At 33.8% G+C, this 26,662-nt stretch overlaps 1 protein-coding gene across 16 annotated transcripts in view; it reads right to left on the bottom strand.

The window, feature by feature from the left end:
- Positions 1–2,186: 2,186 nt before the first annotated feature.
- The window catches only part of GRIA4 (glutamate ionotropic receptor AMPA type subunit 4), a 525,267-nt gene continuing 500,791 nt past the window's right edge, over positions 2,187–26,662 (bottom strand). For 7 of the 16 annotated variants that reach the window (XM_060303989.2, XM_060303981.1, XM_060303984.1 and 4 more), the window contains 3 exons: positions 11,393–11,507; positions 9,064–9,198; positions 2,187–4,681 (listed from right to left, as the gene is read on the bottom strand). In XM_060303989.2, coding sequence (XP_060159972.1) covers positions 4,517–4,681; positions 9,064–9,198; positions 11,393–11,507 — 415 coding nt within the window. In that variant the 3' untranslated portion in view covers positions 2,187–4,516. Of the gene's footprint in view, positions 4,682–8,928; positions 9,199–11,392; positions 11,508–16,515; positions 16,756–17,789; positions 17,905–26,662 lie in introns of those variants that run through there. The other 9 variants (XM_060303982.1, XM_070046188.1, XM_060303988.1 and 6 more) reach the window with 9 other exon arrangements.

The following is a 26,662-nucleotide window of genomic DNA, read 5'->3' as shown; positions in this document are numbered from 1 at the left end:
TTTAGTCAATCAGCTCATTCAATCATATATTGAAATACTGATTGCCAATGACACAGTTTTCAGCCATTACTAAATGTTTAGGAACTTTAGAAGTGTTGGCCAAGTGTATGAACTCTGAGGGGGAAGTTATAATAATCTTCTACTTAAGCAGATTCTCGTTGTGTTTGGGATTACAGGATTACAAATCTCATAAATAACTTCATTCAAGCCATGAATTAGACATTATAATTTAACAGATTATTTACTTAATGATCTTATTATATAATTAAATAATGATCTATGTTTTATGATTTATTTTGTTGTTCATGACACTTTGCAGTCAGCACAAGTGGCTAAAAAACAGTTTATGTATTCTGGAGGTCTTCCTAACCTGCCATCTTCTTCAAATCCAGAAAAAAGTAAAATGAACCTTCATTCTTTGCCATGTGGAAGGACAAGTTTCAATCTAGATTTCTGCACATTTTTGTGGGAAGCAGACATATTATTAGGGCTATTTCTGGCATCAACCCAAACATGGGATTTAGAATTTTCTCCTTGACTCCCTCCTTTAATCCAACCACAAATACCAGTCTGTGGCATGTAGGAAATTTTAATCTGCAGGTCATGGGAAAAGGAATACATCAAACATTGCATACCTACAATGGAAAAATCATATGCCAAACATTCCTGTTCCTGTAAGCTCTTTTGGCCACCCAATCCTATCGGCCTTTTACCCAATTTCTGCTCCCTTAATGTCTCCTTTTTCCCTAATCTTTTATTTTTCCTCATTCTTCAGTCCACTTTTTCACCCAAAGAAAATGAAATTAAAGCAAGATAAATAAATGGGTTATTCTTATTTCATGGAAAATAATTTATCTCTCTCTTGTTTTTTGAGATACAATTTCCAAATCTCATCTCTTGCTCTTCATAATTTATCAAAATCTTTTCTTAAAGAGCAGCTCTCTTTTGAAAATATTACTGGTACTAGCTGTTTAGAAAATATATAAACATACTACTGATTACATTTGCATTTGGTTTTACAAATGCTAAGTACTCTAGCCTGCTGGACTATGTGAAATTAAAAACTGTTTATGAATGTGCATGAAAAAGCACACTTTTCATGCAGCATCATATTGATAAATATAAGGCAAATGAATCTGTGCAATTTCAATTTGTCTTTTCAGAAACTCTCCTAGATGTTACTTTTCATTTAGTTCTTATTAACACTTTATTGATTTTGAAAATTGGGATAGTCTATTTTCTGGGAAAGCTATTAGACCATTTTTTTCACTGATACTGACTATATAAAGTTGTGTTTATGCACTGACAAATATATTGAACACCCACTATGTGCTATGCCTTAGGGAAATGGAATGAGTTGACAGTTGATAAGTGGGAGACCAGGGAGCAACCTGAAGCAAGCCTGAAACAAGTGTAGTAACAGTGTGGCATTTTCAATTAGTTGCTATTGAATTGAGTGTAGCAAAGTGGTTCTCCTGAGGGCTCTTTATATCTTTCATATGTGGTCATCATGTACTAGCTGATATAGTTTCAAAATTGGCTTTTCCTAAAATGTTCAGGAAATTCTGCCCTGGATGGTGATCATGCTTGCTTGATAATTAAGTTCTTTACTTTATGGAACTAAGGTTTTTAGCTTAAATGTTTTTAACTTAGACATACATGTTTTAAAATCACATTTCCTAGCTTTATAGCATTTCCTCAGATTAGATAGATATCACTTTTTACTAAAGTCAAATTTAAAATTTTGTTTTTGGCAAAATTATTCTATAAGGAACACAGAAATTTAAACATATAATAGTATTACTAATATAGAAATAAAACTATAAGAAATATAACTTCTTAAATTTATATCACTAATCCACTCTGTGACTTAAATGAAAGCTATTTTTAGAAGCATGGCTAAAACCTTAATCACCTTATGATAGTTTCTCTAGCTAAACAAATTACTTCATAGCTAGATACAATTACATGGAATACCTTCTTATCTGATCAGAAAATTAATCAGATCATATATATTTTTTTAGTGCTGTAGACAATGTGGTAGACAATGCCATGAAATCAGCCAACCTTCACTCTTCACTTTGACTCACTATATACTTAACACACACTGTTAATGAGGAAAAGACTGTTAATGATGAAAGATGTTGTCTTTTTTTGCTTCTATTAAATTAATTCAATTCAATTCATTCATTCATTCAACAAATGTTTATTAAGCACCTACAATATGCCAGGCACTGTGCTGGGTGCTGGGGATACAACTGTGAACAAGATAGACAGTCCCTGCCCTCAAAGAGCTTACAGTCTAGTAGTTAAACAGACAAGTACACAGGCAATTACAATGCAGTATGGTAAGTGCTGTGATGGGGACAAAACATCAAAAGGACACCTAACTCAGTCTCATGGGCAGGGGCTGGTAGATAGTCATGGAAATCTTCCTGGGGCAGGTAAAATATGATTTGAGTACTGAAGAATGTGTACCAGTGAATCAGGTAAAGAGGAAATAGGGAAGTGTTATAGTTTGAGGAAATAGAAAATGCAGTGTCCCTGCTTTTGAGGTTCATTTATGGGCAGCAGAAGTTGGGTAGAGGGGAGAGAATTCATGGAAGAAATAAGTAAGGGCCAGATTATAAAGCAATTCATTTGCTTTGCTCAAGAGCTTGCAATTTTTCCTGAGGGAACTCTATGTGTGTGTGTGTGTGTGTGTGTGTGTGTGTGTGTAAGCTATCAGATTTGCACTTTTTAAGATTGCTCTTACTGCAGCACAGAAATTGAATGGGGGACGAGAATCTTGAGAGTTGAAGCAAGGTGATCAGTCTTTCAACTTTTCCAATTTTACCTTCCATGATATCACACCCATTTCTCTTCAGCTCATATACTCCTTAAACAATCCATTGACAAGCCAAACTTTGGGTCACTGCTCACCTATAAGGTTTTTAACACCTGTAAAAACTCCACCTATGAAAACTCAACTCATCCTTCAAGGCCAGACTTCCAAAATCATCCTATCTTGTGCTTTCTGCCAAGATCTCTAAGTATTGTATGTTTATCTGTGTTATGGTACTTATTATTTCAAATGATCTAAACCTCCTTTTGAACCAAGTTAATTTAATCCCTACATAACTAAGGTGATTTTTATAAATAAACATGTATAATTTTCAACAAAGACTAATTCTTCATACGTTGTCTACCACAAAATATTATTAGTGCCTTCAAATTATTTAAATGGAACAATGGGAATGGGGAGAGAAGCCCAAGAGACACATTATTTTATGCAGCAAAATACAGCCAAGTAAAATTTCAGTACATAATTACCAGGTATGTTGCTGTTATGACAATGATTCATTCCCCAATTTAAATACTCCATCTTTGACAATTTAACTGCTAATGAAGCAAAGATCTGTTAAAAAGAGTAGCTTACTATGCAAAAATAATAAGGGCTTGCTACATTTTTAAATATGGCCCACAATTTACTTCTACAATCCCACCTATAGTCTTACAATTTCTCAAATAACTTTTATAATGATAAGAAAAAACTTTAAGCTCTGTAAATATTTTAAGAATGTCTGTTGTTTATTCTTTTTGGTGGGTACAAAAACCACAATTTTGTACACAGAACAAGATTATAAATAATATAGATAATATGAGTGACCCGTAGTCTCTTCTGAGTCTACATTGTGGACTGATGATTTTACTTTAAAGTTGTCTTCATTTTGTTTTTGTTCCTGGTAGTGAGACAAATGTAATCTGTGGACACTGATTCATGTGACAGAGTGAAGGTTACAGCAAACAAGAAGATGACCAACAACTTTTATTTTAAAAAAGTCTCTAAAGTTTCTTACAGTGGTGGCATTTATTTCAATTATTGCAATGTATTGTTCCCTAAGATGGTTAGAAAAAAGAATTGTGTTGTCCTCTACCGAATTTACGTCAGTTAAAAAGCAAGCATGTTTCAGTATTTGTTTTCTCCAAAGTAAGTGTAAATACTTCCTTTAAATTTTTTCACAGGATTTACATGTTTGTTTATTATTTTCTTATCAGAGTTTAGTGATTTTGTTTTCTTGGCTGGATAGTCTTCCATTGAATATATGGGTGTTCTGGAGACACAGGTTAGCATATTCATTGACTTCTGTAACTATTTTATCCCTTGGAGTGAAGACTGAGGCCTTTCTGAGCAAGAACTTCACAGTTTAATGTGCTAACTCGCATGTCTGATTAGTTTTTAAGTTCACTCAAGTGAAATCTGTTGCTGTTGATACACCCATCCCAGCTCCCACCACCCACTCCCCCCAAAAAATTCTAAATTTTGAGTTTTCCTGATATAAAATCTGAGTTTGGGTTTCCGAGCTGAGCTCATGCACATGTTGCTGCTGCTGATGTTCAGCGCCTTAGGATGTACTTCCCGCTCTCAGCCAAAGGATTGGTTTGCGAAGACCTGCACTTAGCATGTCCCTCAGGGCTGCGTTTCCATCAGTCACCAACACAGTTTAATTAAGGCACTCAATTATTTTTTTGGTTTTTATGGTAGGTCTGATGCAATGACAGCCAATCCTGAACTTTGTCTAATTGCAGTTCCAGTGTGTACAGCCTTTGGGCAGTCGGGTGTCAAGACGCGGCCATTTTCACCTACACTCCCAGTGATGGATAATCTGGCTTTGTTTCTTATGGCTTCAGAAAAGGTCAGCTGGGTTGCATGGAAAGGAAACAGAAAGAATGTGGAGTGTTACAATATTTCTGTCTTTTCAACAAAATATGACACAACAAACACCAAAATATCAATAATTAGACATCTGCATTTTTTCCATATTCTTCTGGTCATATGAAAACTGCTTATCACAGGAAAGAAAAGCTCAACTACCTGGAAGAATAAATCACTCTAGAGTTTGTGGTCCTATCTGTTTAAGAACTAATTCTAAAATCATAAAACAAGATTTTGTTTGGCAAATCTGGGCAGGACACATCTTTCAACTTGCTGCACTCTACACCCTGGTATTTCTAGTCCAACTTAAAAGCTTCTTTAGGTTTGACAACATTCTTTATTTGGATCTTTTTTTCTTGTTATAAAATGTCTTAACAGTTAAATGATTGTACTTTTAAAATTGTGATGAATTGTCTAACCAAACTATATATATATAGACTATTTATGACAGATATTCCTGTCTTCAGAACACAGATCTATCCACAGATACTTTCATTCATTCACAGCAGCTATAGATATGACCCAGAATAGGACAATTAGTGACATAAAGTTCATTCTATGCCTACTATGGAAGTTAAAGTTCATATTTTAAGAAGCTTTAAGTGGTTAAAGGGAAGTGCACTGAAAGGGGGCATGTTTCAATGCCTCATTGAACGGTCATCACTGGGGAAGTTCCTGGATTGATGTTATGGGGTCAGGTCTCATTATATTCTTGTTCTGTCATATTAGGTAGAAGGTAACAATACTACACTGAGGAGAAACAGGCAGTGTTATTATGAAAATCTACTTGCTGTTCATTCATTGCCTTTAAATTCTTTCTAGTAGCTGAAATTTAATGTTAAAATCTTTCTAGTAGCTGAAATTTAATGTTAACTCAAGAAGAAATAAGGTAAAGGAGATATTCCCTAAGTTTGTTGTGGCTTATCATAACTTTCTCATAACTCATATTGTGTCTTAATTCCCTGTTGTGAATTTAAGTTTACCTAATTCTTTAGGAAATTCCATCCCTGTATTTATTCTGCCTTGTAACTTAAATATTAGAATAATGATGTATTAAATATGAAATAAAAATTGGATTAGAAACTGTTATAATGAGAAGGTTTTGAGATCAGTTACCCTGATAACTTCAGAAAGTTGAAGTCAAATTGCTACTGATGTATGTATGATAAACCCTGAGGTCATTATTATAGTTCACCTTTAGTAAACAGTCTCAAAAATTAAATTTTACTTATCTTTATAATCAGGAGTCAGGAGACAATCTCTATAGAAATTACTCATCCCTAAATTAAAACAAACCAAGATGACAGTCTGACTTTGTTTCTTCAGATTCCCTTTCAACATTTAATATTAAGTAAAATAATTATTTTAAAAAATCTATTAAAGTTTTTTGAAGAGGAAATATTAAAATATAATTAATAAGAGCATTGTGATTTTTTCAGAAAGCTTTTGCCATAAAATCTATTTTTTCCCCTTTATTTTCTTGATTGCCTTTATGAGGAAAAGAAAATATCAAAACAGGAAGTATTCCATGTACTCTCAAGTAATCTCTCCTTCTCTATGGATTAATGCAACTGAGTGTTAATAAGTCTTTGACAACTTCTTATTCTCTCTTTAAATCTTAGTATTCTTAGTTCTCTGCATTCTTATTTCCTATACTTATATCTTCTGCTTCTTACATAAAATGTCGTTTCTATTAATCTTTGTGTGACCCTGCTGAGACTACTCAAACTGGAAAACTTTCTTATAAATTTACCCTATAGTCTGGTTCTGGTTCTGGTTGGATGTTATGGCCAATGGCTGTGACCTTAATTAGGTGTTCCCTTGAGGGATGATCACTTTTAAAGTAGACATTCAGGTTTTGTTTTTGAAATTCTGATACAATATTATCTAAATTATCAGTCATTTTCATAATTATGGTCAATAGAATTTTTGAAAGGAAAAATCCATTTAATATGGGAGTACAATGGAAAATGCTTGCTCTCAAGTCTTCTCTACAGAATCAGATCATTTCATTTGCTCTGAATGCCATTAAGTCTTTTAAAAAGTCATATGGATATGAATGCTTTATTTATTTATTTATTTATTTATTTATTTATTTATGCGGTACGCGGGCTTCTCACTGTTGTGGCCTCTCCGGCTGTGGAGCACAGGCTCCGGACACGCAGGCTCAGCGGCCATGGCTCACGGGCCCAGCCGCTCCGCCGCATGTGGGATCTTCCCGGACTGGGGCACGAACCCGTGTCCTCTGCATCGGCAGGCAGACTCTCAACCACTGCACCACCAGGGGAGCCTGAATGCTTTATTTTTATTTGAAATTTATTGTCTTAAAAGTTCAGCTCTAAAGGCAATTCATGTGATGAACTGCAGTACTAGGTTCTGACTCCAAAAACATTTATTACATGTGAATTTTATGTACATAACCTGGGAATTCATATCTCTTTCTAGCAATTTCCCAGAACTTTGTATTGAACTAGCATCCATGAGTATTTCTAGAATTTTTCTAGAATGCATTTGCTATGCTAAAGAAAACTTTTAAACGATATCTTATGAAATTCATCACAGAATGAAGTCCAAATAATTGTCTCTGAAAACTTCTCAGATATTGTTTTTTGCAGTTCGGGAAAAATCTCTCCACAATTCTATAAATATTAAGTTGAAAGCATTACTATAATGGCTAAGAAAGCTTGACATCATCATAATTTGTTGTTCTGCTATTAGAAGACATACTCTAAACATTCTGATCTGAGTGAATTGAGGATTTTGTTCTCAATTCTTTTTCACAAAATTTGGAAAGAACCACTTTGGGCTTATCTATGTACAGTTGTACTCAGTCACTGATTTCTAGATTATGGATAAAAGCAATTAGATCTTGGTTAAAGAGGGATGGCTTTTGCTCTTTGCTTTAAGAGACTAACAAGTATTTCAATAGCTTTTTTTTTTGGCCATGCCACCAGGCTTGTGAGATCTCAGTTCCCTGACCAGGGACTGAACCTGGGCCACAGCTGTGAAAGCCCGTAATCCTAACCACTAGGCCACCAGGGAACTCCCTCAATAGTTTTTTTTACAAATAAATATCAAAATCAAGCATGTTTACCTGGCATAACCTCAGGTATACATCTTATTCTTATAAAAATTATATTGGGTTTGACTCTAGGGTGCCTCAAGCACTAAGTGTCTCTTGGGAGTTCAAAGTTTCATTTATCATTGTTAATAGAATGGCCATTATATATAATTTCAGAAAATGGAATTTAGATACCCGACTTTAAGAAAAGCAACAACAAATGCTTCCAGATCTTATTTTAAAACGATTTTCTATTATCAGAGGGAAAAAGTACTAGACATTTAGTCTTAAAAAAAATGACCTCCATCCTATATTTTACTGAATGCTTATAATTTTTTATTGTCACATGATGAAAGGGTGTAAGTGGGACTGATCTGGCTTACTTAAAAGCAATTGAAATGAAAACAAAAGTCAATAAATACTCACTGCAATTTTTATTTTTACTGTGTCTCTCCTAATGAACATATATTGCTGACATCTTTGATGGAGAAATTGCCTAAAATGCCTGTTCACCTTAGTGATGCTGTGAAAATAAAAGTTGAATTTCATCTAATAAATGTGGATTGTAGTCAATATTCTGATGATCACTCCTGCCTAAAGGTCTGACTCAAGGACTACTGCCAGATGAACAAATAGCAGGGTTTCACTCTTTAAAAATATAGAAAGATGGCTAATGTATATAAAACAAATTAGAATAGGAGCTAAAATTCATTGAGTGCTTACTATGTGCCTTGGAGATTTTACATATATTTTCTCAGAAAACAACACAACCTTATTAAAAATAGGCAACTGTCTAGGCTTTGATCATTTGAAACAGGTTTTATGCTTACTTTGTTAGCATTTACCTTAAAACTAGTTTGTTCCAGAGAAGATTAGCCTGTTCTGTGTACAAGGAAACCCAGATCTAATTTCAAATTTCTCCCAATTTTCAGGTAGAATATACTGTTTAAAACATTTTACAGAGCAATTCTGGAAGTTTGTTTTAGTCTTTTGAACACTTTCAATGCAGATATCTATTGGCAACATAAAGTTTCGAACAGTACATCTGCAGCCAGAGAAAACTGAACAGTGCACTGAAGTTTTCAAAAATGTAAAGCTGTAAATTAGAAGCAAGCAATACCACCACAGACAGGTCACAACACTGCATTTACAGAATGCATCACCCACTCACTGTAGTAGGCCCTAAGTCCTACCCCTAAATTTTAATACTTTCGGTTCCATATACGTTGTAACCTTCTCTATAGGTTGCTAAATTCTGGGTATTCTGCGAGGAAGTTGGGTTAAAAGTCTGTGCACTCTTTGCCACCTTCATTCTCTTCGCTTCTGCCCTGGACTTGTAACAGAACTCTATCAAAGCCACCAGCATTGCCAAGCCCAAGCCGCCAACCAGAATGTAGAAGACGCCTGCTACGTTGCTCAGGCTCAAGGCACTCGTCTTGTCCTGGGGGGGATAAAGACACTTGAGTTAACTGTGCAAAGTCACATCCAGAAGATGAAAGAACACATGAAATCCAAACAGCTAATTAAAGTAAATGCTTAATTTAACCTGAAATTATTTAACATGTATAAGTCACTGGTGTAGCTTTATGGATTTAAACATAAAGCTTATAGGTCTTGGCAGAAGTGAAGTTATGATGATTACCAATAAATTGTGTGTAATTACATTCAATAAAATCTATAACATTTATCATTGCTAAATATACAATGAAAACCACTATACTTAGCCATATATAAGCATAGGCAGAAGCGGGCTTATTATTGTTAAGTTTGAAAATGACATTTTAAAAACCCAATTACATGTGAAGGAAACCTCTTTTGGCTTTCCCTCCATTAAAACATTTTTAATGTTTGATATTTCTTTTGAATAAATTTAACTGCATGCTTCCTACTTAAAGAACTAAGGGACTTTAAGCTAGCAGTTTCACATTTTGTTCATCATGACTTTACCAAATACATGCAAATAGTGTGCTAGGGTATATGTTATTTGTTCTTTTAGTCACATCTGTTTAAGAAATCTCCTGGAAAGTGTCAACTTTAACATATTATATACTATTTAGGAATAACTATATATGCAACACATTGGAAACTTTTTAAAAAGGTACTTTAAAAATATACAAATGTTTCCACGGTCAGTTGAGAACTAAATTATTTATGGACAGATTTATAACTATTTTTATTGACTTTAAAATATGATTCCATTTCGCTTAAAAATGCTTGATCAGTTAATATTTTAGACATATTATTCTCCAGAGATTTAGAATACATATTATTTCATAATAAATTCAGAAATAGTCTGAAATATGGAAGCATATAATTGCAATTAAAATTGTAACAAGAATTCATAATTTTTAATAAATTGTAAATATATGTTATATAACATTATTTGAATAAGTATTTTGGGTAGACTACCTGAAGGATGCCCCGTGGTCAGCAGTGTGTTTTGTGCAAGCTTAAATAGTTTTATTACGAGAAGGTTTAATTTTAAAAATTACTATGTACACTGTTCTCTTAGCCATAACATCAACTGATTGGACCAAAAATTTAGGGTAACTTCATTTTAAAAATAATCACTCATTAAGTACTTTTGCTTCTCTAACTTTACATAAGGGCTTGAAATAGCTATTTCATTATTTGGCCAAGCTTTTCTCATTCCACTCTGGTTCAAAGGCAGACAAAAGTGATTAAAACACGGGGAGAAGCCTGAATAGAGATCAGTTAACATTACTTTGTCGCTTTCTTAAATTAACTGAGGTTCTCTTATATATGTAAGTCACTTATTTAATGTCGTAGAATAACCAATAATTTTTTTCTTTCTAAAAGAAGATACAGGAAAAAATAAATGAAGATTTAAAGAATCCTCAACAATGCCTTTCAGGCATTATGTCCTATTAATTTGTGCAGGTGTTTAGATTCACTGATAAATTGTTACATTTTTTTCTTTAAATGAAAATATAACTGTTTGTAACACTATTTTCATTTGTACTCAACATGATCAGGCCTATAGGTTTCTGCATTGTTCTAAAAAAAATTCATGAATGAGATCTTAGAAGCTGAAGATATTATTTGTAAACATTGATTTATTAAAATAATTTTGCTAGAACAGAATTGGAAGGTTTACTCTGTTTATCAGAACAAAAATATAATAGGTCATCTTCAAACTAAAGTGGAATGCTTGGCAAAATGGTGACAAAAGACTGAACTCCTGAATAAAATATATTTAATATTTAAAATATTCTTTCTGTAGATGACTGCTGATCAATTCCCCATTTCCTGTTCTGAGAATACATCAGTTCTTGAAATAATACATTTCATGGTCTTTGCCTCCAAAACAAACAAAAACCAAATCCAAAAGCACTATTTTTATTAGTGGTACGTATATTTGAGAATAATATAGGAATTTTATTATTTTATATATTTTTACAGTTAATTTGTTTATTTAAAAGCCTTAATATTGAGGAGCAGTTTGCAATTTTCTGAGAAGCTACTCCCTTTGGCTTAAATCTATGACATTAGCTTCTAGTTTAGGCAGTGTATAGAGAAACATTTAGTTTTTACTGTTTCCATATACTCTTGACAATTGCTCCCATTTACTGCTTTGTGAGCACAAGAGGAGGCCCCGAACTGCAGCGACTGACCTTGCTTCCAGAGTCCTTGGGTCCACATTCACCTTTATCGTACCACCATTTGTTTTTCAGCTTGTCTAAGACGCCTGCCTCACTGAGTTTCAAAACGGCAAGGTTTACAGGAGTTCTTCACGTGGAAAATAACATAAATAACATTATATATGTTATTTTATGTTATTCAAGTAAAACTACATTAGAATCGCATGGCAAAGTGACAGAGCAGAGGCCACAGTAGGTGTTATGTCTTGTACTGTAGGCCCAGGTTTCAAATCAGACATAAAACTGGGGCCTGCTCCATCGCTTTAGGTAACAGGCACATACTGCTAGGGACGATTTTTAAATAAAATGTATGCAATTACTGTGAATCCAAAACTATTAGCCTGGATTGGGTTTCTTGAGCATTTTCAGTTTTCCCACCATAAACGTGGAGTCATTCAAAGTCCAGAAGCTCCTTTTTTTCTTTCAAAATTAATGGAAGTGGCTATAGGTTGACAGGCTTAAAATAGAAGCTAGGTAGGACTGGTTTCATTTCTTGCCGGCATTATGATTCAGCTAGTGGAATTTTACTCTATGCCTTAAATGTATGGCTACAGTATCCATCATTAAATTGACTCCTTTGCCACTCTCATCCAAGACCTAATTGAAAGAGGAAGGTGAGTCAGGTGTTACTGACAAAGGGCCACCTCATGCAGAGGAAAGTCCTTATAAGACAAATATGTAAATCATTAGTTTAAAGTATAAGCCCATGCTGATATTTTCCTTCTGAATTGCAGTATTTAACTTAAATAATATCACCAGAAATAATTTTCATCTATCTTGAGTCTACCATATGAATATATTCTAAGTATAAAGTGCAGTAATTATAATATATTCTATAAATTCTTAGAACAAATACATGATAGGTTAGGGGTAACCAAGATTTTTATAAACAGACAAACTCCTCATACTATAAAATTCCATTTTTCTTTTCTACTGTCTTTGAGTCCTTCAATACTAAATATTATACAAGGAGTCTCAGAGAGGAAAGTTTCACTTGTCAGTCAGTGTCAGTGTTCTGAGGAACCTAAGAATTCTTCTGGCTTTCATTCCCACGTTAACCTCTGTGTGTGTAGAATAAAGCCTAAAAAGATGGATGGGAAGCAGTAACGCCTAGGATCTTCTGTTGTTACTGTTTTTGTGGTTGTTTGGTTTTCGTTTCTTTTTGCTTTTACATTCGGAGAGAGACTCCTTGCATTCCTCTTGACATTTTTAAGGCTGCCACAATCATTTTGTCTGGCTGTATCTCCTAATGCTTCACTTCTTCTAGGAAATATTGAGTGCATTTGGAGAAACACAGCATACATTTATTTGGTTACCAAGGGATTAATTCTATGAACCTATCTACACAACTAGGTAATGCATTAATAATTATGGTGATGATGATTCCTAACATTTACTGAGCACTCACTATGTACCAGGGACTATTAAAAATATTTTACATGTTTAGTTACTATTATCACCTGTATTTTACAAATGAGGAAACCAAAGCACAGAGAGGTTAACTCATCTAGTCAGCTAGGAAGTACCTGAATCAGGGTTTGTAATGGTCTGTGTAATTGAAAATATTAACAACAGAAGACTTAGGAAATAGGGGTTTCTGGTTAATTGAGTTTTCTGATTAACAGTTAAACTAAAATCCATTTTTTTTGGTACTGTTTTTCTGAAAAAAGTTTCTAAAATATAAGTTTTTGTTTATCTGGTTTCTGAATTCAATTAAATTTTTGTATCAATGTCAAAGATCTTACAAGGTTTATTGTTCAATTTAAGCATATGCACTTGCCACATTCATAAAATATTATATTGTTTTTTGGATTAAAATCTAATGTCAGCATGATTTAATGCTTTGTACTAAAAACCTGAGTTTGGGTGTGGGGTGAGGATTATGGTTAATTGGGGTCCTTGGTTAGCCCCAGTTAATCTAGATTTTACTGTCTATAACCTCCCCACCCCCACATTACATCCCCCACTTCCATTTATGAAATGATTGTTACAAAACTACACCTGAGGGTTGGTTGGTGAACTGTGAACTCCTTGAGAATAGAAGCCACATCTCATTCATCTTTGTAAAATATTTACAAGGATATCTGACTCAGGGTAGGGGCTCTGTAAAATTATTACATTTAAATTATTCTGAATCCAGAACAAGCATTTTTGTTTAACTGATACTAAGGGTTTTTAGGTCCCCAGGCTAGCTCACCAAAGCCTTTTTAACGCATGTGTAAAGTACCTTATATTAGTCTATATTGTACTTCTTGCATGGGTTGTGCGGGGAGGAGGAGGACTTAATGCTGAAAAGAGAAGGAAAATGAAAGCAGTTTCCTTAAAGTTTCTTATAGATGGGACAGCTATTTTGAATCCAAAAATATGGATTAAATCAGCGGTCCCCAACCATTTTGGCACCAGGGAACAGTTTCATGGAAGACAATTTTTCCAAGGGGTCGGGGGAGGGATGGTTCAGGTGGTAATGCTGGGGAGTGGCAGATGCAGCTTATCACTCGCCCAATGCTCACCTCCTGCTGTGTGGCCTGGTTCCTAAGAGGTTGCAGACAGGGTTGGGGACCCCTGGATTAAATGAAGACTGCCTTTGACTTATCTTTCTTCCTTCTTAAGGACCATTTCTCCTACCTGCTTCATTTTCCCCTTGCCTCTTTGTCCATTCTGCTGTTCACTCCAGTAGTCTGGTTTTAGAGGATAAGATTAGATTGGAATTTTGAATAATAGATATTTATTAACAACCAAGCTTAATGGTCAACTGGTGGAATGTCAGGCACTGAGCAAGAAATTCATTACTAGGAGAGTCCTTCTCCAAGGGTTAGCTTCCCTTACTGGTCTTTGTTTACAACATTTTTTCCTGCTTATGAATGCATATGTTCCATAATAATCCCTTTATTATTGCATTGGTTTCCATGGCTGGGGAGAAGGCCATTTGCAAGTATAACATATTTTAAAGTCAGGAATGGACTGTATTCTTCAAAATGCCAAATTAAAAACTGGGTATTGTGAGATTTACTATAATTCCTAAAGAACTCATTATTTGGTAACAACATTTACAAAATGACTTAAATATGAATATCCACATCCATGAGTATGCCTATTTTTATATATATAGGAGGAGAATAAAGTATAAAACAAACAGAAAAAAATCAATAATTTTGTAGATATTATTAGCATTATGGGTCATTGATGATTACAAGTATTGCCAAAATTTCCAACTAGAACCTGGATTAAACAACTCACATAAAAATTGGCATAAAATTCTGTGTATCATTTGTGCTCAGACTAAATCATATCAGATTAATCAAAGGGGATATGAGTTTTAGACTTTGCAATGAAACTTTTAAATTGGTTCATTGCCAATTAGTAAATTTCTCTTATTCACAAGAATGAGTATGAATTTCTTATGACCATAAAAAAGGCCACAGCACAATAACATTCAAAGGAGTAATTTTTCAAACAAATTCATCCCCTCTCAAATCATGCCTTTCCACTTTATTTCATTTAACATACCAGACCTTTTCCCTTATTTCTTCTGTGGAGCCTCTGGCCTAGGGCTGCCTTGGTCATGCTCTGGGAATGGCTATCAGTTGAGTGGGGAGGCTAATTATTTTGTGAACTGGAAGCTGCCACTGTGACTCCAAATAATTCAGTTGTTGATTATATTAAATCAATCAATCAACAGTGGGTATTTCTTCTTTTACCCATAGATATTGGTGCATAGCCCAGGTAAAACAGAACTTTAATAATGTGCTGCTGTATGGAAGGCTGGAGATGTCTTTCCTTGTTATAATCCTGTAAATGACAGGTGGGTCAATTAGCCCCTCATTGGAACATATTCATGTGTGGTACAGCTTTCCATGCTTTCCCCCCTTTGCCAGATGAATCACTGTTAGGAAAGTTAATTTTTTCCTACTAAGATTCTTTATGTCAAGATCACACCAGATGATTTGTATACTTGTGCTGAGATCACTGAGTGTGCATTTCACACAATGTGCCTTGTAGATAAACTGGCAGTATTTAATTTTCTCTTCTGCGTTGGCTTTATACTTAGCAAAGGCTTAAGAGCCAGCCTCTTCCTCCAATTCAGCGCTTTTCCTCCTTTCACCTCTTTCGATAAAGATCAGGCCAAATGGAAGGGGTAAGTTTAAAAAGAAAATCAGTCACCCAAAGGAGCTACAGAACAAAAATTTAAAAGCAGCAACTATCTCCTGGTAATTTACTTTGATTCTAAGTTAGGTCAGGCCATTTAAAATACCACCTTTTAAAATAAATGCAGAGTAGGGTATTATTATTATTACCTGTTCTATTGGTGATAAATATTATATCAATATACAACCGACTAGAAATATTTTTCTAGTGTGAAAACAAAATTCCTGAGGGAAAATAGAACATACTGTAATTATATATGTAATTAACATACATTTTATGTTAATTTTTATAACATTTTAGAAAATGACTCAAAATATGAAATAACATTTTAGAATGTCATCTTATAGTTCATGTTTGGTGAAAGTAACAGGTGAAAGTACAGGAATAAGCAGTTTGATTTTTGAAAACTACAAGGTTAGCTTCATATATTTATTTGGTGTCCATTATGTACCAATGTTGGATGCAAACAGATTAAAATTCAATTGAGTTGTCCAATCCCTTATTTAAGTAAAGTAAAATGACTTTTGTTACATAGATTTTTCCATTATGTGTACATTTCTGCTTCTGCTTGCTTATTTTTCTCTGGAAAGAGTCTAAGAGTCTTTAATATACACTAAAACAGGAATTCATTATTCATTTTTTGTGGAAAATTTTATCTGTTAAGCAATATTATACTTTGTTTATATTTGTGATAAAAATAAAAATTTGCAAACAAAGTTTTTCTAATTGAATAGAATATCTTCAGTTTTGTTTTCTCTGGTCTTATTAGAGTACATTTTCTTACATTTCTAATTTGCATAGAGGAGTAGATTATTAGTGTAAATGAGCAATTTTCTATTTATGTGTGTATATTATTTACGTATTCATATTTTTATGGAAATGATCAGAACATTCTAGGTAAGTTGGGGCTCCAAAATATAAAAGAGTTAATACTTCTGAAGAAAACATACGGTTGCTGTCTTGAATGGAGGTGTCTTAAATGGGAACCATCTCAGAAGAATCCCTGATGACTCTCTCTAGCTTTTCTCTGCTTTTTTTCTCCAGGGACTCAGATTCTCCCTCAGGATAGGAGATGGATGATCAGAATTGGGTCCACACAATTCTGTGTCTCCTCCTTTTTCATGCCTCCTTCTGCGGCCAGAATATTCATTTTGCAAAGTTTATTTTTTCTTCTCCTGCAACAGGGCTGTCTATAAGATGGAAATATACAAGTAAGCTGAATTTGAAAGGCTTTTCAGATCAGGATCGAGGGGGAAGTTACCAGCATTGGAAGAGGTTGAGGTTTGCAGCCTCCTTGACAGATATACCCTTTTTAAACAGAGCATAATTCTCTGGGTTTGGTGGCCAGGCAAGTGAGAGAATTTGTAGCCCAACCAAGAACCTGAAGATGAGCAGGACTACTTGTTTTGGGCAATTCTCTAGAATTTAAAATAAAGAGTGTATATTTAAAATTTTTCAATGTTCTTACATACCAGTTGAAGATATGTAAGGAAAGAAAATTCAGTCAGAATATTCCCATCACTGGATTGGTTTTCTTTATGTCTATCCACAGTGAAGAAGAGTTCTGGAACACTAGTTAATAACTTCTGCTTAGAAATAAAAGCAAAACATTATTTTATGAAGCTGGAAATAAGACAGGGATGCAGTAAAGATAAAACTGAGTTGGTCTTATTTTTGTAGCCAGATATTTCTTTAGTTTGACCCATTATGGAAGGCAAAAACTGTCTAGTTCATATGATTACCTTTGATTTGTTATATAACTTGCTATTTAATGGAAGCCTGAGAGTTTTAAGTGGAGAAATGTCTTTCTGGTAGGTACCTGATTTAGTGGAGTCAGATTATTGTTATTACTTAAAAACATTTCGTGGCAGCTCTTTTCGTGAGGAAAACAAGACAGACTGAACTTCTCTATTCTCTCTCCTCTTCGCTAATTGCTCTTTCAAAAGCCTGCTTTCCAAAACGAAGGTTCCTAGGACTATGTCTGATCCATAACTTCTTCAGAGCCAGAGATTTTCAGTGACTATTTTAGTTAGGTTTGTTAGTGTGTCCCCAAATTGATATTGTTTGCAAATATTTTTGCTTTGACAGTAATTGCATACTTAAGTTTGTGAAGGGACTTGACTAGCAACTTCAGTGGTATTAGTAGGTCTAAATTATGTCTCCCAGCAGATGCACCTATTACTTTACATACTGTTTACCCGCTTTTGGTGACATTGAGGCTAACCTTGGAGTCACCTCCCCCGCTGCCACATTCTCCTTTGTCGTACCACCATTTGTTTTTCAATTTGTCCAAGAGGCCTTGTTCATTCAGTTTTAAAACTGCGAGGTTAACAGCATTTCTTGAAACGATAAAACATATTTTGTAAGAAACTGCACAGCTGTTAAGATGTTAGAAGGAATGAGGATTTAAGCTCTTTTATAAGCTTCTCCCAGACGCTAAATAAACCTCTCATTTTGTCATCCTGCAGCCCCTTCCACCAGGCAATTGTAGTTTCCTTCAAAGTGTATTAAACCTGTAGCATTTGGTGGTGTTCACTTTCACAGTTCATTTCTTGTCAAGTAACTGACATCAACATCAACCAATTACATGGATTTTTTTTTTTTTTTTTTTGCAAAACAGTAATAAACTTGAATTTACTAGTAATTGACAAAGAATTGTGTCTTGAATTCCTTTGCCTCTAAGAATGTCAACCACCGGTAAGAGACAAATGAAAATTCATTCCCAGAAGGAAAAACATAATTGCGTAAACAAATCAGCAAATCAGCCACTAATTTTTGTGTACAGATTTTCTGACAACAAAGAGTATGGCTTAATTATTATTCCTTTTATTATTTGTGTTGGTTCAGTTTCCTGGGCTGGAAGTCATAGAATAGTCAAGAGAAATGTAGTAGCAGCTCTCAGGGAGCTTATATTTGAATTTCGTGTTGATTCTTAAAGTCACTAGATGCTATTTAGAAACCAGGATCATATATCCAATTTGACTGTTTAAATTATGTAATTAAACCACAGGAAGTCATGCTGCATTTGATATGGACTTCGCAAACAAACACTAGATTAGATTTCCTCCATGTTTATCTCTTTAGGGGAATAAGGGTAGCACATTCTAATTATTCTCTAAAAGGATTAAAAAAATGTGTCATGGGTTTTGCCTCCCATAAAACAAAGCAACCTCATGTTAATGAGTAGCATTTGAACATTGATTTGCAAGTGAAATATCATTTAGTTGATTAATAAAAATGTCACATTTCACCACAAATCAGCCTATTAATGTATTTATTCTTTTAAAATGTTTTTGTAATATTTCAGGTAAATGATGTGCATTTTCCAGTGTTGTAATGGTCTGATCCACTTGGAGAGTAAACATTTCCCATGAGTAAACCACACACTTTGAGAGGATTAACACTTTTTTTTTTTTTTTTTTTTTTTTTGCGGTACGCGGGCCTCTCACTGTTGCGGCCTCTCCCGTTCCGGAGCACAGGCTCCGGACGCTCAGGCTCAGTGGCCACGGCTCACGGGCCCAGCTGCTCCGCGGCATGTGGGATCTTCCCGGACCGGGGCACGAATCCGTGTCCCCTGCATCAGCAGGCGGACTCTCAACCACTGCGCCACCAGGGAAGCGCAGGATTAACACTTTTTAAAAGTTAGACTACCATTTATTAAATGCTAAGTAAATAATTAGCTGTCCCCACATTTCCAAGTAAGTCCCATGTTAGTGGTGTAAAATAATTAATATACTTCCTGAAGTGAACAATACCAAGTTGTCAGTTTAATCACCAAAAGGACCAGACTGAAATCTAGGGATGAACGAATATTCAGTGAAGCTAGAGTCATCTATTTTTTTAAAATGCTGTTGGGAGAAAAGGGTTGTTTTAATTTATTTTACGTCCATAAGAAGCTAAATATATTTGTCTTTCAATGAAGTGAAGCTAACAACTAAAGTTTTCTATTTTGGAGAAAATTAGTTTTATAATCCACTTTAGTCTTAAACATTTCTATTAGATTTTTTTCCAATAAAGTGGTATCCCAATTATTTTATATGTTGATTTAGACCATTCCTTTGATAAAACTAAAATCATTTCATGAGAGGGTTATTTAACATGGTTACTAGCCATCTAGTATATCTAAAGACAGTTTCTAAAGATAAACATATCTAAAGACAGTTTCACAGCACAATAGAAAACAAAAAAGCAAAATTAAAAAATGGATAAGGAAAAAAAGCTTTATGTTGAGAAAACTGTTTGGAATAAAGCTTTCTACAAAGTTATTCTAAGACATTGTCTTTCTAACAACATCTAATAGGCCATGTAAAAACAGTTCAGTTTCACACTGCTATCCTTATATATGTGTGTGTATGTATCTATATTTGGTTAATATAATATACTTGACCCGTAGGTAAGTCACCGCCCAGTTCACAATCCACATTTTCCTGTGGTCCTTCAATAGAATTCACATAATACTATCACATGTAAAATTTACTTTTACTTAATGAAGTAAAATTTTACTTTTCTTAAATGAAGGCACTTTGTAATTAATATTTAGAGACAGTCTTTAGGATTTCAAAATTTCTTTGCCTATTAAAAGTGCCTGCTATTTTCTACAATTGTCTGACTAAAGATGTAATTTCTCTATGTAATCAGTTTAAGTCTAAAGGCATCCTTAGATTGCTATTTAAAATGCAGCATAAACCACATCTGTAAGGACTATTTGAACATCTGTTCTATTTTATAGAATGCATCACTTTTACATGTTATTAATAAGAATCATCAACTGACTTTTAAAATGTACATAAAGTTACTTTACTCAGTTTTCTAGACTAGTTTAAAAAGTATTTTTTATCCAGGCAAAAAGAAAAAGGAACCCTGAAGGAATAATTACAAGCAAGCCTAAGGAAGTCATAAGGAGTCAGGTAAATAAGGCACATAGACAGCAGATCCTTGCTGCAGCACATTTTACTATTACTTTGGAATCCCCTTCATACATTTCAGACATAGATTTTGAAATCTATGTCAGAAACTCATATTGATGATAAGGATATTCTTGTCCTGATTAAGCATCAGAGAAGCCATAATAGTAATCTGCCAAGCAGATAAAAGAAAGAAGAAAAATATTGTGGGCTATTTTTTACATTAATTATTCCTTTCATTCTATTAAATGCAGCTTTACAGAATAAACTCAATCGAAATGGATTGCTTTCATTTAAAAATGGAAAGAGAGGAAGAAACAACAATAAGTGATCATATTTTTGCTGGAAGTGTAAATAAACCACATTTGAGAGCCCAGGTATGTTGACAGTGACCTTTTATAGACTGCAATAGGACCCAGGTAACATACTTATTTGCCTTTTCCTTTTATAACTTAGGGGAATCCTAGGTAAGAAAAACCCCACTCCAAATAGCTTTTTTCATAGTGGTGAGGTGATGGAGAACTTAATTCAGGCCTGGAACAAAAATGCTCACCTGGACAAATTCCAGGACCTCTGGAAAAATTCCAGGAGTTTTTACTCCTGCAATCATTCAGTTGAGTTTGAGACTATGAAAATCCATCTCTCCTTGCCCTAGCATCTGGGACCCATTTTTGTTAACTAAACAAAAGCTTTAGAATGGAAATTAACAGACCTAAACTTTTTCCATTTATTAATTTTGGGTAAATTAGTGCAAATTAAGATTTTCTTGTTGAAACCATGCTCAATTTAAGCTAAGATATTTATCTCTTACTCTCTACATTTCCGTAAATAATTTATCATTAAATTCTATAGATTTAGATATGCTTTTATGTTTACTTTATGCCTCACTCATTGTATTTACTTCTAGACCATAATTCTTATAGTATAATTTTTTCTGTTGGTGAGATATTAAAGTTTACATCTGATGAAATGTTTACCTATATAAACAGAGAAATTTTTAAAAGTTTGTTTAGTAAAGTATTCTTATGATTTCCTGGATTTGAGAATATTATTGTAAAGGACTGATATACAAGCCTTAGACTTAGTCATTGTTTGCACACAAGATATTCAGGGTATATATAATTTGTAGAATAAATAGTTTCCAATATTATATTTAGTCTGGTTAAAACAAATTCAATTACATTTCACTTAGTAGGTTGAACACTTCATTATTGTCCCTGATATCAATAATATATGGACCTAATGGATTTTATTTGTCTAAACTACTGTGTAATTTTGCTAATGCTTTATTATCCTTATAAAAAAGGATCCATTAATTATATACACATGAGAAAGTCTCTTTAGTTTTAGGCCTGTACTCTTTTAACTTGAGTGTTCTCTTCATACTAAACTCTCTATAAAATTTAAAGATCAGGTGTTAAAATGTCCAGAATATTTACCTGAATGATGCTAGAAAGTTTTTTTGTAGTCCTGATACATTTTAATATATTTTTTAAAAACTGAAAAATTATGTGAATCAACATGCAATTGTGTAAAACACATAAGAAAATCCTTTAAAACCTGCAAAGGATATTGGTAGATAATTTATGCAGGAAGAAGTACAAAATCATATAAAAATAATTCAACCTTACTTGGAATTAAACTAATGTGAATTAAAGAAATGCAAATTCATTTTTTTGCTATTCATATTGGCAAAGATAAAAGTAAGGATAATATTCAATACAGTCAAGGATTTAATGTCCTAATACACTGAAAATAGAATTTAAACCAGGAAAGAAAATAATATGGTTTTGTACAACAAAAACTAAAAAACAATTCTTACCCTTGAAAATTATTGACAATATTGAAAATTATTGATAATAATTCCTCTATGAGGAATCAATCCTAAGAAATTAATCAGTGATGTTGACAGAGTAACATAATAAATGTTATAGTATATTTATATAGCAAAACGCTGAAAGCAATTTATATGCCCAACAGAAAGGGAGAAGTAAGTAGACTTTAGTGTACAGCAGTGGTTTTCAAGCTTGATCTGAGTGTCAGAACCACTTATTACAAATACAGATGCTCAGGGCTAAACTTGCTGTATCAGAATCTTCTGCTGTATCAGAATTAGGGCAGTGTATCTACATTTTCGCAAAGTTCTTGAGGTGTTAGTATTGGTAAGCACCAATAATCCATATGACTGAATGTTTAACAATCATTACATGATTTTAATGACCAGGGAAATGCTTAATGTTGAGTGAAAAAAAAGAAAAAAATTTGTATATTCATTGTGATCTTCATTTGAGAAAAACATATATAATGTTTATATGTATATATATATATATTAAAATGTTAATGTAAAAAAACTGGTAAGAAATACAACAAATAGCTATCTGTAGGTAGTGGGATTATGATTGATTTGGACTGCATATTGTTCTTTATGCTTCCGCACTCACCCCAAATTTTCTGCAATGAAAAGTGACACTTTAATAATCAGTAAAGAACAAACAAAAACACTCTCTTAATTATTTTATAATATAATGCCTAATAGAATTATTTCATGAAAATCAAAATATATATTCTATTTTGGATCAAGAAAAATTGAGGAAGAATTAGAATTTAGAAGTTATTCTTAAGGATCTCAGAAAAAACATTCATTGTTCTGATAATGTGGTTTGCTTTGGTTCACTTTGTTTTGTGTCTCTAGTCACAGGCTGAATGGAGAAAATGTGATGCATTTGGCTTCTACAAATGTTCTACCTTATTTGAGGGGAACAGGTCAGGAAGAGAGGTATGAGTCTACCCATCAGATAGTATAGGCAGGAGGTTAATGAAACTCTCAGTGGCCTAGAGAGAAGCCTTGCTGTTTCACATGAACTTACATAGACAAAGAGAGTTTTTTCCCTTAGGCCGGATTAAATGAATGTGATTGTGAATAAACTTGAGTCCTGCTACGTGGGTGATTAAAAAAATATAAATATAGCTCTGTTTTTAGAAAAAGAGATTCCATGGCTGGCAGCTTTGTTCTTTTCCAAACAAGTATTAGACACTCTAAGAAAAAAGTCTTTTTCAATGTTTTGCAGTAATTTTTAAAAAGGCAATTAAAACAAATCTTCCATCATATAACATATTCACGCTATCTTTTTTTTGAAATCAAACTAAAATTCCAGACCGGAAAACTCATTTGATTTAAATTTTGTTATGTAGCTGGTAAACATATGCAGAAGTTTTTCTAGGGCTACTCTAATAAGAAAATAGTAATTTCATGAAAAATAAATAATAACTAACTCTGTATAGATTATTCATTCTGATATTTAAATGATGGCCATATTGTCAGTATTGTAACAAGTGTTGCATACATGGAAGTCCATCCCATATACAAGATGAGATAGGTAGACATGAGCAAATATCACATGGGATTTTACTTTTGTGGTTTAATGATGTCCCCCTCCATCCCCTTCCCATCCCCACATAAAGGCAGCTAAAGTAAATTAGCAGGAAAACAGAATTTTCAACAAATCCCAGAACTTTGTATATAGTCAGTTAATAACTAGCTGAGAAAAAGAACTATTTTATCACTCAAGGAAATATAAAAAGTGAATAAAAATCAATAGGCTGTCAAATAATAAGAGGTTAACTAAATATATCTGATTTAAGGAAAGGTATTTGCTTTCACAGTTCTACCGTTTATCAGCTGTTTAGGCCTGGAAGACTAATTCTCAGCATTTATCAATGCTCCACTGTTTTCAATTTAACTTGTAGCTATGCTATTAATTTTTTCCCCAAATTATTCCTTCCAGTAAACAAGCACAAGGCTCTTTTTGCTTCATTGGATTTGTGCACTTTTTTCCAAAGGCAGAATTTGGGCTGAGTTGCTCTCCATATATATATACATGCAAACATTTTTAGAAAAGTTATTAAGTTTTCACTCCAGTTTGCTTATGCAATGACAGGTAAGATTTGCATAAAATGGCACTATTGATCAATAATTTAATATCAAAATTCAGAGGGAAATTTTTTTTTTAAGGGGAAAGACAATTCAGACCCAGCAGGATTTATAATGAGCATTTGAAAACCACTTTGATAATGAGGGATTTATTGTCTTTATTTTGGATTTTGGCTGACATATATGCAGTTAAGTTAGTCTATAGAAATGTTTGTATTTCATACTTCAATTGAAACAAAAAGAACTGAACAAATTGAGTTAATACCAGGCTAGATTCCAAGAACTGTCTCTAAATTGTGTTCTTTGGAATTTGCATGACTAATTCCTATTTGAGAACTAGGTCTGAAGAATGTGATGTTTAGAAGGATCACTATGATATTTGTGAGGATATCTGCCAGTAAATTTAGTCAGCACACTAGCTAGAGATTGTGATAAATAAAACATTTAATTGTATTTTTACTGTTGAGTTTTTTTTAAATGTTATATTTACAAATATTTCATGCAGTCTAGTTTCTTGACTTTTGTCAATTTTAGGTCACAGAGTAGAATTTTCTATCCTCCTTTGGTCATGGACTTCTTTTAGAAGTCAATGAAAGCATGGATACTTTCTCAGGAAAAATGCACAAATGTACAAAATCCAGATTGATATACAATTTCAGGGAATTGCTGGGGAACAAAATCTGCCACCCCAAAATATCTCTGGACTTCGTGACTCTTGGTTTAAAATTTGGTAGAGTACTACTTTTGGTTTGTTGATCTTTTTTCTCCCAAGGATGGTCACTGTTTTTCTTTGTCTCTGTCTTTTGTGTCATTTGTTATAAGGAGAAAACCATTGGTCTGATCAAGTTTTCTTTTTGTCTTCTATGCCTTGAGAGTTTAGTTTATATACTAATGAGAAAAATCTCTCTGGTTTCTGCCATTCAAAAGGTCCACATACCAGTGTGCATTTGGCAGCCAGTTAAATAGACTGGGATTCTGAGCAGTCTCTTTGTCCAGCTGTGCCAGCTTTCAGAGGAGTTTTGTCATTAGGGGTCCAGTCCATAAGGGGCCTTTATCTTCTCAAACTTTCTTAGAATATTTTTAGGAGTGAGCCTTTGGAAGATGGGAACTACATCATCCATGCCCTCACTTCGGTCCGTGGTACCATGGTCTGGAAAGTTACCTCAGGGTCTTTCCGTAAATTGGCTTATTGGTTTGAATCACTATTAAGATCCTACTCATCAATGGCCAGATGATGGATCCTTTGAATCGGAAAAACTTATAAATTGGTCAATTTTTAGAAAACTCTCATCATAAACAGCTATTTTACTGGTACCTATGGAAAGACCAAATTAAAAGGTGGATATAATGATATATAACAGCTAACCTTAAGAACTCTCTTAGTTTTAAAAATAAAAACAAAAAACCTGTTCAGGAAGCCTTATTAAATTTGTGGTCTCCGCTTCCCCTCAATGGGTCTTACAGATGCTAATAAAAACATTAGATTAATTAATAAGAGAATTGAGGAGAAAGAGGCTCTTCCCAACAAGATGGAAATTTTTAAAGGGTTGTTAAAAAATAAAATAAATAAAGCAAATATTGAAAGTGGTAGAATAAAGAGGAATCAGAAAGGGAAGAGTCATGGAACTCACCACAGCAAGATGGAAATCTTTAGATGGTTATTAAGAGTTGGGATAAATAAAACGAACATTGATGGGATCAAAACAAAGGTTTTTAATACAGCACTACCTAGGACTGTGTGAGCCAAAGGGACCCCCCATTGGTGCTCCCCGACAAGGCCACCAAACAAATCTGCTCTAATTACCCCAGTTTGGATAAATTTTAAAAGCTGGTAGGAAAAAATTACACTGAGAAACCTGACCAGCAATTGCTTGGGGCAAGATTTAGGCCAATTAATCAAATCAAAGATTGACAAAAAGGCTTGGGTCCCTTGGCTCAACCCCTTACTGGGGTCCTCAAAGCCTTTTATACAGGAATGAATAAAATGGCTGGGGGAAAAAAAGGAAAAGTTTCTGGGACTCCTTGTAAGACAGACTTGTTGGTCCTAATGGAAACTAAGGTTAAAATTATAAGAACTGATAGAACTAAGATGAAAGTTTATAAGGAAATTGGTGTATTTGAATGGGCTTTATGTAAGATGGTTGCATCTCTTTTGCCTGATTGCATTGTGGGGATGGACATTTTGTCTTCCCTTGCCTGGTATTGTAAGACAGGGCAGGTAAATCCACCCTTTAGGCAGTGTTAATTGAATACGCTAAAGGA

The sequence above is a fragment of the Globicephala melas genome, chromosome 8, assembly GCF_963455315.2.
Source record: "Globicephala melas chromosome 8, mGloMel1.2, whole genome shotgun sequence".
NCBI classification, from domain to species: domain Eukaryota; kingdom Metazoa; phylum Chordata; class Mammalia; order Artiodactyla; family Delphinidae; genus Globicephala; species Globicephala melas.
Note: the sequence above shows the minus strand (reverse complement) of the source record. Positions and strands in the feature narration are given on the sequence as shown.